This window comes from Argentina silus (assembly GCF_951799395.1).
Source record: "Argentina silus genome assembly, chromosome: 7".
In the NCBI taxonomy this organism is placed as follows: Eukaryota; Metazoa; Chordata; class Actinopteri; order Argentiniformes; family Argentinidae; genus Argentina; species Argentina silus.
The window spans coordinates 6,625,689-6,641,204 of record NC_139661.1 but is presented as its reverse complement, the minus strand read 5'-3'; the positions used below and the strand labels follow the sequence as shown (position 1 = coordinate 6,641,204).

The 15,516-nt window shown below is 42.1% G+C and overlaps 1 protein-coding gene across 1 annotated transcript in view; it reads left to right on the top strand.

The window, feature by feature from the left end:
- Positions 1-2,336: 2,336 nt before the first annotated feature.
- The window catches only part of slc4a4a (solute carrier family 4 member 4a), a 63,010-nt gene continuing 49,830 nt past the window's right edge, over positions 2,337-15,516 (top strand). Inside the window, exons 1-4 of the mRNA XM_083673665.1 lie at positions 2,337-2,439; positions 2,707-2,802; positions 8,703-8,776; positions 15,174-15,350. Of these exons, the coding sequence (XP_083529791.1) occupies positions 2,783-2,802; positions 8,703-8,776; positions 15,174-15,350 (271 nt within the window). The 5' untranslated portion in view covers positions 2,337-2,439; positions 2,707-2,782. The remainder of the gene's footprint in view (positions 2,440-2,706; positions 2,803-8,702; positions 8,777-15,173; positions 15,351-15,516) is intronic.

The window sequence follows — 15,516 nt, the reverse complement described above, 5'->3', positions numbered from 1 at the left end:
ATACTGTGTTATACTATGTGATTTTTTATAGAACTGTTAAACAGAGACTCAGCAATATGATGTTGCCACAAGTAGGGAAGATTACTTCATATCCAAACAAGCAAAATGTTTCTCTCATTTCCATCGGCATCTGCCATGTGGAGCATAGTGATGCATTACTTAGAATTAGGGCCCAGAGCTCTTCCTCTGACCACTTGGTATGACCAGGAAATACTCTGAGCCCTAGATATGCCATGTGGCCTGGAAAAACACAGGGCTCTTAAGGGCTGTCTTTACTCAGGAGACAGTTGAGATAGTTATCAAAATGCTATACACTCACATAACACTTTATTAGGAACACTATACTAATACTGGTTAGGGCCTCCCTTTGCTCTCAAAACAGCCTCAATTCTTCGTGGCATTGATTCCACAAGATGTTGGAAACATTCCTTTGAGATTCTGGTCCATGATGACATGATTGCATCACGCAATTCCTGCAGATTTTTCAGGTGCACTTTCAAGATGTGAATCTCCCATTCTACCACATCCCAAAGGTGTTCTATTGGATTCAGATCTGGTGACTAGGAAGGCCACTGAAGAACTGAACTCATTGTCATGTTCATGAAATCAGTTTGAGACAACTTTTGCTTTGCGACATGGTGCATTATCATGCTGGAAGTAGCCATTAGAAGATGGGTAAATTGTGGCCATGAAGGGATGCACATGGTCAGCAACAATACTCAAATAGGCTGTGGCATTCAAGCGATGATTGATTGGTATTAACGGGCCCAAAAAGTGTCAAGAAAACATTCCTCACACCATTACACCACCTCCACCATGAGAAGGTGTATAGATGTTCCTAATAAAGTGTTCGGTGAGTGTATGCTTTTGTAAGAAAATAAAGGACAGTAACAACTTCTGTGTTTTATGAATCTTTTACTTGGTGTAATCAGGCAGCAGAGCAAGTACATACTCTAGGTCCAGTTGTGTGGTCTGAAAAGGTATACAAAGCATTAATATGTTCATGTCATACCAACCTGTATGTTCATTGATTTGATAGTTCTTGTCACACTTAACTTGATTACTCACCATCACTGGGTGTGGTAAAACCCAGTTCCAAATGGTTGGCCTGATAAGCCTGTTTCTAAATCTTACACTGTCTATGAATGAGTAAAGTAATTGTTTTCACCCTTTTTTCAACTGTTCTCAAGAAGAAGCTGAAAAGACTTGTAAAGGTAATTGGTGAGTCATCAGCCATCAAGAGTCAGTCGAACAGTTTGATATCCCAGATATGAACAAAACTCACCTAACCCTAACCCTAACCCTAACCCTAACCCCATATACCTGCAACTACTAAAATAACAGGAATTATGATGACAAAAAAACATGAAAAGGTGGATTAATACATGATGCACAAACAATTAGAAAAAGACATGAAGCTTAGTTATGCAAGATTTCCTCAACACAAATCTCGAGAAAACCTCTGAAAGCTTTATTTTCAGCAGCATAATGGAACTGTCTTGTTCCATTATGACCACTAAGTGTACAGTTACACACAGTAACATCAGGAAGATACTGTTTATGACGAAGCTACATGTGAATCTCCTCCATTACTTATGAGTCCAGTAAAAGTTGGAAGATACTGTACAGAGGTCAAATCCATCCTCAAGTCTAGACCAGCCTTTATTTGACTTCCTTTGTCCTCACATAAACTCTTGTCTAACTCCATATTAATGCTGGCATCATTGTTGCTGTATTTAACTTTAATAGCAAGCTTTTGATGTGGGATTCTGCCTACCGTTTTTGTAAGAGGATATTAAGTTATCCTCACTAGACATAAATGAACATATTGTTTCAGTGCCAAATTCATTAACTCTTATAATATGGAAGACCCCTCAGTCGATAACATTACAAGACAACCTCATGTACCAAGGTAAGAAGAGGACTGGTCTCTTTGGAGAGCTGTGGGGTTTCTGTAGTGGGGGAGTGGGTGTCATGTGAACATTTATCCTTTAGGTGTCGCTATATAATCAAATCACTTTTTGATTTTCATGTATTTATCTAAACAAATAGACTTTACATTTGTCTACTTGAAACTGTCTTAAACCCAATAGATAACAGGGAAACCTTGCACAAAAGCGTTGATTCTTATTTTCACTATGCATTCAAATGTTAAAAATAGGGCCAACAGAATAGAAGATAGACAATGCAGTAGTCTAAAGTAGTCAAAATGAATAGGAAAACCGCATAAGCGGAGACTGGTCTTTTAACTCAGGTGAACATTTGACCGCATCTGGCGGAGTCTCTTAACACTTTGACCTTCCATTGAAGGCGTGACGTTGACTGAGGGTTGGTACTTTAGATATGTAAAAGACACGTTGGGAGGCATCGAGTTGCATGAATACAACCACAAAGTAACACACTGTCAAGGGGTGCGAATAGCAGACGAAAAAGTTTAAGGTATGTATCATTCGTTCATTATAGCCTTGACCCGCGCTGTTGCGCGCTGCGCGACTTTAGTTGGGTATGTTTCAGGATTGTCCATTCAAAAGAACCGTGTTTGGAGAATTGTATGGGTCGACTTTCATAGTTATATTAATCAGTATTGCTTAACGTTTGTAGGAACTGAAAATGTCTCAACAACAGAATGTGTAGTCCTTTAAGGACGTTATTTGAACAACCATGCGCCCTTTATAGACACTGTAAATCCAATTTTGTCCCATACAGGTCAAACATCAGCACGCGCGGGGCGACTCCGTTTTGCCTTGGAGATCTATAAGAAGTTATCTGGCAATATATAGAAATGAGTGGCGGCAAGAACAAGTAAGTGATTTAGATTTGTTTTTGTAACCTTTTGGACACTTTAACCAATGTCTTCCTGTCCCATAGATACATACATTGCATGTAACCCATGTCGCAATATTAGGCTAAATATTTTTGGGAGAATATTTTGGGAGGAGGCTATCAAGAGCTGGTCACGTTACAAATAGTCGAATATTTTCATTGTTATTGGCAAACCCATGATCAGTGGCCGTGTGGACAGCCAGCCTGAAGAAGAAATAAAAAAAATTGCTGTGCTCCAAGTGTAAACATATCTAAAACTCCAAAGAAATGCCTTTCCTGTGGGACAGCAGTATTTTTTAGATGAATGGCGAGAGCTTTAAACAACAGTCTGGTTATTCTTGAGGAATATCCTGTTTGAGGGTTTTTGACAACCAATATCTGTTAGTGGAATGCTAACTGACAAGACAGGTAGGGATTGAATTGCGATTTTGTACAGTCTACTAGAACTAACCCGCATATCATATTTTTCAAATAAGTTTTAATGATGAGGTTTTAACATAAATCAAAATTCAATAAAAAAAAATGATCCTCTCAAACAAGAGAAGTGTTTTAACTAGTTAAACAAATAAGAACAAAATGCATGCTTTTTTGAAATACCCTCGTTCAAATACTGTCCAAGCTGATCAAATAAAATACCATTTAATGAGGTTAGCAGATGCTTTGAGTAAATTAGCTAGACATTACCATTTTATACATCCATATTTAATGTGTCAACTCCTAAATGTTGCAGGAAGAGAGCATTTCAAATGGGATATAATTATAGTCAACATCATCTGGGTAGCAGTAAAAATGGATGAACATCCATTTCAGTTATTGTTTTTGAACTGGTTAGAGTTCTGTTAGTGTTTCCAGTTTCAGAAAACAGTACATATTGTGAACAAACTTTTGAATTTTTCCTCCGGCATTACATTAGATAGCAATAGGGAGTTGATAAGCTATCAGCTGTAAACTCATGAAAGTCAGTGACTGTATGTGAGTTCTCTATACTGTGAGCGATATATGTTCTTGAGAGTCAATACATTTTGGTTGTCTTTTGTATATGGATGTTATGAATCTGACTGACATTTTCTTTGATTAACCCTATGAGCGACTGGCTACTCATCACAGATTAATTTCAAACCTCATAACAAAATAATAGTGGTTCCCTCCACATACTGTACTGCCAAACTTTGATTCAACATTTGAATTCATATATAATTTCAGTGTTAGAGAATTTGAAATTAAGTTTAAATTGAGTTTTTGTTGAGGAAATTTAGCCTGTTATGCCAGTGGTTGTTCTATAGGTGGCAATGGAGTTAATGAGAAGCTACCCATGCTTGTTTGGGAAGCTGGAGGAGAAAACCAGGGACAATTTGTCTAACTCTTTTATTGTGATAGAATCAAGTGAAGAATGTTGAAACAGAGCACAAAACAGTCAACTGAGAACAGAATGATACCACATCCACTGATGACTTTTACTACACCAAATTGGACTGATGCTCTCTAGTTGCCGCTATGTCTTTGTTTTCAGCCAGTCAAACTAATGCAACACTACTGAGGCACAGCTTCAAAACCCTAACCCTAACCCTAACCCTAACCCAAACATGCAGTGACTGTGTGGTTTCTACCTATCTTATCTTACCTATCCTCTACCTATCTTAAGAATCCTCAATAGTAATGGCAGGAATGACACCCTCAGGAATGCTCTCTGTTTGTGTCAGGTTGTGTAAACGTCATGTTTGAGATAAGTTTCAATGTGATTCTGGTGATTCTGAGTCTATGAGAATCAGTGGAGGTGGGACTCCATTTTCACAGCACTGTTTTTAGCCCCATTCACTATAGTTTACCTATAAATATACCTATTATCACAATCCATGCAAGCTGCCATTAGTTGTAAGATAATATGGGACACTACATCTACACTCCCATGTACAAGAAATCATGCAATATGATTAGCTCGACTCCAATGAGTTATTAATGAGTTATTCAAATAAATTAATCCCAGGTATTGTTATCTGTCAGTCATGCTAACCTGCTAATACTATGGAGATTTAGGAGAGATTAGGTCACATATCTAATTTCAGGCTTGCTTTAGTCTTGTGTTATAGTGATGTCATTACAACGTTATGTAGAAACATGGGTATTATTTGGTTGTTCTTTGTGGAGATTCTGATGTGGGATGTGGGACATCTGTGGTTTGTTTCTATTCTTCAGAGCTTCAGAGTGAGTTTTGTTAGTGTGCCTCACATTGTAGCATTGTCAATTCCCCTTTGTCAAACCGCTGGCTCAGAGTGTGTTTGCTAACACCAGGAGTCACCCCCTACATCTGGATTAAGTATCAAATCAACGGCAAATCTCCATGAGATCAGTCTCATGTCTTGCCTTTGTGAGTGTGTCAAGACAAGGAAAGAATGGATTTGATCTCCTTATGTTGGTATGTTTGATCTCCTAATTTGAGGTCTTTGAGGTCTGTTAGGATTAAATAGTAAAAGCAGGGTTCACTTTTAAAGAGCAAGATGTAATAAGAGATATTGAACATTGAACAACACACACACACAAACACACACACACAGACACACACACACACACACACACACACACACACACACACACACACACACACACACACACTATCTATGGCTCATGGTGGTCCATACTTTCTGTTTTAGTGGATTTTGGGTTTCTGTAAACCTACATCAGTTGACACCAGGTTTTCTGGAAAAACAAACTCCTCACACGTGTATATCATACAATGTATTTGACATGTAAATACATAGCAAATATACATAGAACATATTTGTTGTAGTAACTTATCTACATTTTTAACTCAAATAAGAGACTTTTTCTAGTCAAAATCATGTCCAATCAATTGCTAAAATGTTAGCAATTTTGTAGTTGGTCTGGTGGACCAACGCGTCAAACTTGGCCTTCGTTTACCCAATACAAAGATTGAGAAAAACTTAGCTTTACTATTACCTTACCATTAGTTTTACCTCCCATCAATCATCCCCCACAGCACACCCCCCCAGTGCTTGCACACCACATGTTTGTGATCGGAGCTAAGCCCTGCAGTCGTGTGATTCACTGAGACCAAATAATGACAAGTACAAGGCCAGGTTTGAGTTGTTGTTATTACAGACTTATACAGTTCCCTGCGTAAGTAATGGGACAGTGAAACATTGTTTCTTCTTTTGGCTTCAGGTAGTTATTGCATGCAAAGGATACTAAACATGAGAGCTTAATTTGGACATTATATGAATCTGTTTTGGTGCCCTGAAATAGGGGGACTAATACCCGTAAATAAAAGCTGACAATCTATACTTTAACCTCATAGTAATTTGATTTCAAATCCAACATTTTGGAGTATAGAGCCAAAAGAAGAAAAAATGCTTCATTGTCCCATTACTTAAGCAGGGCACTGTATGCACTGTGCGCAATTGCCTGGGGACGAGGTTAGCAATTTTGGGAAAATGCCACCACCTATCAAATCTTAGTTTCACCCCGCCTAAATATTGTTTTGTTGAGGTGCTGTGAATCAAAATAGATAGATAGATAGATAGATAGATAGATAGATAGATAGATAGATAGGTACTTTATTGATCCCAGAGGGGAAATTAAGGCGTAACAGCAGCTCACATCACAAACAACAACAACAAAATAAAGTGACAATAGAATAATAGAATAAAATAGACATCTAAAACATTATATACAGTAAGAACAGTCCGATTATGATTTAACATCCCCCAGCCTGACTCTGATCACCCCGATCGGACCAGCCGGAGGAGGAGTTGTTGTAGTCTTATTGCGGCAGGCAGAAAAGATCTCCTATTGCGCTCCTTAGTGCAACGTGGTTGTAGTAATCTGTTGCTAAAGGAGCTTCTCTGCTCTGCCACAGTGTCATGGAGGGGATGGGAGGGATTGTCCATGATGGCCAGGAGTTTGGTCATCATCCTCCTCTTGGCCACCTCCTCCGCAGTGTCCAGGGTGACACCGAGGACAGAACCAGCTTTCCTAATAAGCTTGTTCAGCCTTTATGCTGTGCAACAAGAATGTTTTTCTGTCATCTCCCTGAGATTTGGTTGTCCGCTTGAGAAAACAGTCCAAAGAAGTTTGGCAGTTTGGTGGATATCTAGCGTGGATAATCATCTCTAGATGGCTGGTTTCATCACACACAGATTGCTGCATGTCCTTCTAGTATCTTTGTCATTATTTGGTGTCTAGTGTGAGAGCTGTCACACATGCTACCCAAGCCCCACCCCACACTACCCGCCCACCTCCCCGCTCTCAAGGACGTAGTAACCTAAGGGTCTGTGTTACGACTCCAGATGAAAACTCGTCTACGTCTAGGGGCTGTAGAGGAGTCGCAACAAAAAGGTAGTACATCAGACTTATTGTAGGAATTAAACAACTACAAGCCAGATATTACTGAGGGACAAAAGACTGCAGATGAAAACACACACACGCGCGCACACACAAACACACACACACACACACACACACACACACACACACACACACACACACACACACACACACACACACACACACACACACACACACAGACACACCTAAGATACCTAATGGTGATAAAGTACAGTGGAAGTGTTTTTTCCTATACACACAGTGTTGATACTGGTTGAACGGAAGAGGAGAAAGAGAGTCCAGAGTTGGTTCAGCTGTGAGCAGCCCAGAGGTGTATGTCCCCACTGTGCAACTGCTGGAGAGAGACTGAGGAAGCAGAGGCAGAAAGGGTCTTGGGGTCCCCCGGTTATTTTCCTCTGATTGGTTGGTAGGACCGGGTGAGTGACCAGTAGCGGCCAGGTCAGCCCAGCTAACTGTAAACCACAAAGGAGCTCCTTCAGAGCAGGCAAAGAACACTTGGCTGAGGGGCCTATACAGCCCTGCTAGAGAGTCTGTCAGAGGGTCAGCAGAGGGTTTTTAACACACATTATGGTAGCAAAGATGGATATCTTAAAATCTATTTTTGTGAAGCTGAGGATGGGTTTAATACAAAAATACAACACTTATTTATTGTGTTAATGACCACTTAGTCCCCCCAGTAAGAGAGGAGAGGAGTCTTATGCACAGAGACCCGTTATGTGCTTGTATGTTGTCACTTAAGTAAAGCTGTTCTAATCCTTTAAGGGCGGATGAGTAAAAGGCAATCATGTAATGCCCGGCTTGTTTCTGAAGTGAGGCAGAGTAGCGGGGCTCAAGTGTTGCAGACCAGCTGGAGTGGGCCTCTTCAGCGTGTGTGTGTGTGTGTGTGTGTGTGTGTGTGTGTGTGTGTGTGTGTGTGTGTGTGTGTGTGTGTGTGTGTGTGTGTGTGTGTGTGTGTGTGTGTTGGGGGTGGTGGCTGAGTTTGTGTGTCTGAGACAGTGTCAATGTAAGCCTGTGTTTATCATGTGCGTATGTGTATCCATGTGTGGATCAAACAGAGTGTGTGTGTTCTGTCTGCGCAGACACGGTCTGTAGCCCAGGCAGCTCTTTGGACGATCTGGGATTTGCGCATGACCACTGTGGCTGTCACACTCAATTAGACCTGATTCAGGCCACTCTAGCCTTCCCGTCCCTTCTTTGACCGGATTACCTACATCAGTGTGTACCTGCTAGCCCAGGCTTTCCTCCACAAGGGCAGGTGCTTCCTTAGAGATTCCTTAGAGGTTGGGCACTTGAGTTAGCGTGTCCCCCCTGTAGTCCCACACTTTCTAGCCTGGGAGCTGGGAGAGGATAACTAGTAAATGAGTCTTTAAGGGGCACAAAATGAGCGCTACCAGCAGCACCAGACTGACAACCAGCACTCCCAACTTGCTCCAGGTGAACGAGCCTAAGCGCTATGGCTCCACGTTGTCACTGGAGGAGAAATGTGAGCAGTCTTTCTTCCTCTTTTACTACTACAGGATGGAGGATGAAGCGGTGCTGGACCGGGGGGCGTCCTTCGTCAAGCACGTCTGCGACGAAGAGGAGGTAGAAGGTAAGACCCTCCTCATTGTCTCACTCCCACTTTTATCAGTCCTCTCTGTTCAGTAATAATCGCAGAAGCTACGTACTGTATGTGTAACCAAACACGCGTCCAGCCCAAAAGGGAAATACTGTAGGTGCTCAACAATAATTTTAACCCTCAAAAAACGTCTTCTTCTTCTGTAATGATGAATGAGGATAGTGTTCGACAAGGAAGCCATTCAACCTGCTGCTAAACAAACCACCTTAAAACATTTTGTATTTGGCGTCACAGGCAGGATTGTTTTCCAACAACAAACATTTTGAAATGCATAATGTTACCAGATGAAGTAAGATTGGCTTTGATTCGGCGAACCGGGTCAAACTTTTATTTCTTTAGTTTCCCTCAATCCAGAGGCGTTTGTCAGGCGTTTTTTCTCTCTCTCACGTCGGCCTGAACCCTGGCACAACCCAGCTAGCTTCCTCAGAGAGCCTGAGTGGGTGTCCTGTACCAGGTTGGAGCCAGGGCGTTAAATCCCGCTGAACACTTCCCCCTGCATTTTCCAGTGACTCCCTGCTGCCTGCTCACTAGAGATAACAAACGTATAGAGCCAGGCGTTTTCCCTGACCATGTGACTAGGAAACACTGGAGAATAATCTGGATTTTCTTCTGGTCGGACACCGTGCTCAGTAAAACATCCTGTCCCTATATATAAGCTAACTCACAAACCTACAGCCCTTCTCTGTTCCCACAAACTTGTCATGTTTTTGTGCTGTAGTTCAGAAGAGTTCAGAAGAGAACACACACCCAGTAGCTTTTCGCAGGTTTTGATTCTTAACCAGGGGTCTTAGAACCCCAGGGGTCCTCAGAGAGCTTTCAGGGGGTCCCCAGAAAACCAGGCAAAAACTGCCAAAGAGAAAATAACAGCAGCAAGGCAAAAATATCTCACATTTAATGTAAAATAACTGTTTTCAGGCATTATTTCAGCATTACATTCAGTGGTAGAATGTGATTTTCTGATATTTTCTTCTGTTTAGTGCTTTTAATTGCCACCACCTAGTTGAATTTCCTCTCAGTGCTAGGAACCATTTCAGGTAAAGGGAAAGAACACCTTGCCATACTCTTGTTGCGTCAGATCACAACCATATGTTGTAGTAGCCTATTAGTCCCCTACCAACAGTGACATATTGCACAGCTATAATCCAGTGATATGTTAAGTCCTCTCTAAGTTTCTGTCCCCGGAAGACACTCAAGTAGATTCCAGTCAACAAACTTAACCCTCCCCTCCATTAACAACAATATAATTTCTCAATTATTTCCTTGACGTTTAAAAGTTGAGTAGTGAAAACACCCTTTTCCCTATTATGTGTATTTTTTTTTATACTGGCTCTCTTAACTGTTATTTCATAGTAATAATGCAATTTGAAATGGCCCTTAGGGAATAAATAAAGTTGTATAGGATTGAATTTAATATAAATATACTAAACATAACAAAAAAACAAAACCCCAGCGACCAAGAAGTGGATAAATGTCCTTGATAGCTCATTGATAGGTCTCTCTTGTTTTGTTTTGTTCTAATCCAGTAGCTAATGCAACACAGTTGTATTAGCATGCTGTGGGTGTGACGTGGCGCGTTGCCACCCTCCACGTTGGTCCCTGCTGTCCCAGTAGTTCCGTTACTGGGGAAACTGGTGGAAGTGGTGTGCCTCTCCGGCAATTTATTGAGCCAAACTGGGCTAGCAAACACAGAGAATTCACTCCATTCAGTCCCCTTCTTGGGGCGGCTCAAAAAGAAAACTCTCTCTCTCAAAAAAAAATAACAGGAAGTCGACCACAAAGCTGCACTGGCAGTGTGCAAATCTCTCCTTCCAGCACGTTCTCTTGTTCTTTCTTCCCTTTCCTCATCTGTCACCCTCCCTCTCTCCCTCATTCTATCTCTCCTTTCCCCTCTCTCTCTTTCACTCTCTTCTTTCTCGCTCTCATCGATCACTCTATCTCATTCTATGCCTCTCTCTCTCTCTCTCTCTCTCTCTCTCATCTCCAATATCTTTCCCACCTTCAGCTGCTGTTAAGTTAAGTTGCCATGCCCACTGTGTGGTGTGGCTATGTGGTTGTTTGGTTCATTTGCAGAGTGTGCGTGGGCTAAGCTCATTAGAGTGTCTTACTGCCACCTCCACTGCCCCCCCCCCCCACCCCTCCTCTCCAGTGGATTTGTGGGTAATTAGCAGTCAAAGTGGGGACACATTAGAGAATCGGACCCATGAATTAATGGACAAGAAAAACACTGGTCACCTTATGTGGTGTGATGTGCCAGGAAGATCAAGGGCTCAATTCTCATGTGGACCATCTACCCCTTAAATTGCTACAAATAGATCGTGTAGATAAGTCATGTTTGTGGTCACTGTTTCCAGTGCATCTCATGCACGATTGATCTAGTTTTTTTAAATTGTGTAATAAATATTGGATTGGGATGGTTTCGCACACACACACTCTCTCTCTCATTGAGCAGGTAGAATTATAGGGAGCATCTCAAAGGAGGAATAGAGGCTTTCAGGATAGATCACTTCAGACATGATCCCAATTGCAATAGACGTACTGTACATGAGGACACGCCATGTGTCGTCAACACTGTGATGTGTCCAAAATGCTGCCGCCCGTCTGGTGTTCAATCTCCCCAAGTTCTCCCATGTCACCCCCCTCCGTTGCACCCTTCACTGGCTCCCGGTAGCAGCTCGCATCAGATTCAAAACCCTGGTGCTCGCCTACCGGGTGGCAAAGGGAACAGCCCCTCCCTACTTGCAAGCAATGGTCATCCCCAAATCCCTGCCTGACCACTCCGCTCTTCCACCTTGGCTGGCCGCCTGGCACAGCCGCCTCTACGTGGATGCAGCAGCTGCACGGCTTTTCACTGTTCTGGCGCCCCGCTGGTGGAACGAGCTTCCCACTGCTGTCAGGACTGCAGAGTCACTATCTATCTTCCGCCGTAGATTAAAGACCCATCTCTTCAGGCTACATCTTAACTGTCCCTCCTAAAGACCTCTTCACCCCACTACCCCTCTGTACAGTTTCTCTACTGTAAATACATTTTAAAAATAAATAATAATCTTACTTCTTCTAGCATTGTGACTGCCAATGGCCCCTGGTCCTAGCATAGATTTATTTTTCTTATGATAACTAATGGATAGATGATTCACTTACTTAGACAAATGTATTTGTTGTAAGTTGCTTTGGATAAAGGCGTCTGCTGATGGGCAGGGGATGACTCAGGCAGCTCCTAAAGGTTTGCCCTGGGATTCACACCTTCAGACAAAACCATCACTCTACACAGAGAGACAGAGGAATTCCTCACTGTCAGCTTTCCTCACCGTCCTTCTCATCTTACTCAAAAACAATGCTGTGGTGTGCTGGAGTCTTAGTGTAGCTTTAATGCTCCTGTCTCATAAGCACGTGTCTCCTGCAGTAGCGTGAGATCAAATCCTATCAAAATCACTTTCCAGTCTTTCTACCCCTTTGTCTATGTTTCCCAAATCAATAAAATGAAAAATATTAAGAAGGCGGAGTTGATGTCCACTCCCCTTTTCCAAAAACAAAGTTGAGGCCCTTATGTCAGGTCTCTATATTCAGAATGCTGGATTATCAGTGATGTCATTTGAATAAATCACAAATCACAAGGCAGTGCTGTTGTGTGGTGTGGCTCTGGGTATTGTCTTTTGTTTTCACAGCTCTGGTACTTCCTGGTCGTGTCATGTGCGCTTGAGTGGCTGAGAGCCGGCGATGAATGGCACTAAGTGTGCCCCCAGGACGTTGTTTGACATGGATCTCATAGATGCCTTTGTTAAAGGACACTGGGCTGTTACAAGGAAATGCCCTTGGGCCTCGCACTCTTGAACCTAGACATTAGCATGAGGCTAGCCCTGAGCTCTATCCCTAGACTGCCAAGAGTGGACATAGTGCAGTTCCATGACTCTCCCTCAGATGGGCTTGGAGCTATTAGAAGGTGCAGGATGTTTACCATGCTGAACCTGACTGCCCAGTACTCAGGCTAGCCAAACACTCATTATTTTGAAACTATGGGCCATGTTGAACTAGTTAAAACCGTTAAGGTGGTTTGTAGGTCCCCAGGATATTTTTCTTGGTCTCAGACAAAACCTTTGTGCAATTCTAGATATCCGTCATTTTCTATATTTAAAGAATTGAGACAAACACTGAATGCAGTGGGTGTGTACGACCACATTTCCCCAGCCCCATCGCTCAACTTTATATTCAAAACAAGTGGTGGGCCTGCACCTTTAAGATAATCCAAAATGCATTCTTACAGCACAAGAGTAGTAGTATACTGAGTACACTTTTTTTCCAACATGCTGAGACTAATTGTCTGAACAAACATTTTGTTTATCATTTGAAAGCCACAGTATGTAATATTGGAACACAGCATAATCTTAGGAAACGTGAACTGCCATAATGTGTTTTACGCCCTAAGATCTGGAGATCTTACTACAGATGGACCAAAACATTGAAAGTTCACTGTTACCTGCTACTTCTCTCAGCCAAAGTATTTGGTTTCACCGTCTGCTGCAAACCTCTACATCTGGCTCTGAGTAGTACTTTGACTTTTTCAGCATCTTTTTTCAACAGAACATTGAAACCATTTCCTATATAAATGACATTAAGGAATTGGTTGACATTTATTTCTATTAGTTTGTATTACCCTGAATGTTTTCCAGGTCACAAAACTCCGGATCCCAGTCATATTCTTAGCTGCAAGAATCCTGACCAGGATCAGATGGACTGAACACATTACCCCCTGTCCTTAAGTCACTACGCTGGCTTCCTATTTAGGTCAGGGTTGATTTCAAAGTGCTCCTTATTACTTTTAAAGCACTTCATGGGTTGGCTCTAACCTATTTGGCTGATCTTCTTCAGCCCTATATGCCAATCTGTGCCCTTCGATCCTGTGGGGCAGGAGATTTAATCAGTATGTTTTAGGGCTGTCAAAGTTAGCGCATTAATTCCTGCGATTAAACTAAATTGGTGCTAGCTTTTTTATGCCGTTTACGCAGGTTGCCCAGTTTGACTCTTGCAATGTAACTGTTTTATTTTCACTGTGCCCCGAATGACATGCAACAATGGAGAAGGACACGCACGCAAGCTGAACTGTCATTGGCTGAGAAAATGCTAATAAGAATTACTGATGCAGATTGTTTGGTAACACTTAAAGGAGCAGGAGTGTAAACCTGCCACCTCTGGTCACCGCAGCGAAATTCAGGTCGAAGTTCCAAACAACAACATCCCCACTAATAATAATATCACAATAATCACAATAATGAATCCATGCACACTTAATTGGAAAGCTGATATCTGATCACTGACAAATGAGGTTAAATCAGCTGGAAGTTTATGCTGTTGAACTGTTGGACAATTCATACAGTCACTATATGTCCAACTTCTTTCATGATGACAACCAGGCACGTCAGTGGATGTCATTTTTTTATTTTTATTTATACAGATCTCGTGTTCTTGTGATGGTGTGTGTGACAGTATGTGGAAGTATATGTGCGTCATCTAGGCTACTGGTTAAATTGTGTGATTGCTGTTGGATTCTGCGCTTTTCACTCACACTAACCACTATGTTATTCTCCCATCAAAAGTCAACAGAATTGCTTGTTTAACAGGTGATATGCAACACAGCCCACCCTTCACCCCCCTCACAATATTTTAGGCAGCACCCACTGGTGAAATATACTTACTACGTCTCTGGACAGTAGGCAACTACAAATAAGTCATAAAACAGTGAAAATATCATTTGTTTTATTCTCGTCATTGCACATGGCATGTAAACATATTTGATTGATCCATGAAAGCTCTCATTTCAATCATGTCAAATACGTTCAACGTGAATTTGCAGTGCCAGAGCGTGCCATGATTGACACGAACTGCGCTCTTTTCTCTGTGAGCAAGCTGTGTTCATATAGCCTACTGCTAAAATGTGTGGAATCAACTGAGAAACAGTACTGTACTGTACATGTGATGTTGTCTGCTTCCGCACAACCTCACCTTTCCGGCAAATCCTTGATTGTGTTTCTATGACAATCCATCTCTGAGCTTTTGTGAAGTAAAATTATTACATTCATCATAGACCTTCTTTTTTGTAATATTTCCGCTTATTGTATGTTTGTGTCTAAAAGTCCATATTTCCAAAATGCATCAAGATTTTTACGTTAAGTTTTCTGTGTGTAGGTCATATTCATATTAAGGGGTATATATATATATTTTTTTAAATACAGAAAAAAACATTCTCTGAGGATGTTTGTCCTCGCAAGGACACATTTTTAGAAGCGAAAGTTTCCTTCAGCGAGTGAGTTTCCTGTTGCATGGCATTGAAACAATCATCTGATCCCCATTCTGTCATGTGTCCTCTCCTCCACCACAGGTCACCACACCGTCTACATTGGCGTGCACGTGCCCAAGAGCTACAGGCGCCGGAGACGTCACCGCCGGCAGCGAGGCAGCCACAAGGACAGGAAGGAGAAGTTGACGGAGAACGCTTCTGACAAGTCGGACACGGAAAACAACGATGAGGCCAGCAACAGCATCCTCAAACCGCTCAGTAAGTGCTGTTAAAATACACGTCAGGCCCGATTACTGGCCGCAACCATCTTCAGTGGCGGGCGAGCGGGGGCCGGGGACACTGTTTCACAGAAAAAGCCCCTGTGGTCCTCTGCGACCTCGGGGACTTGCTGACTCCACTTAGTCAGAACGAATAGCTTTATTGC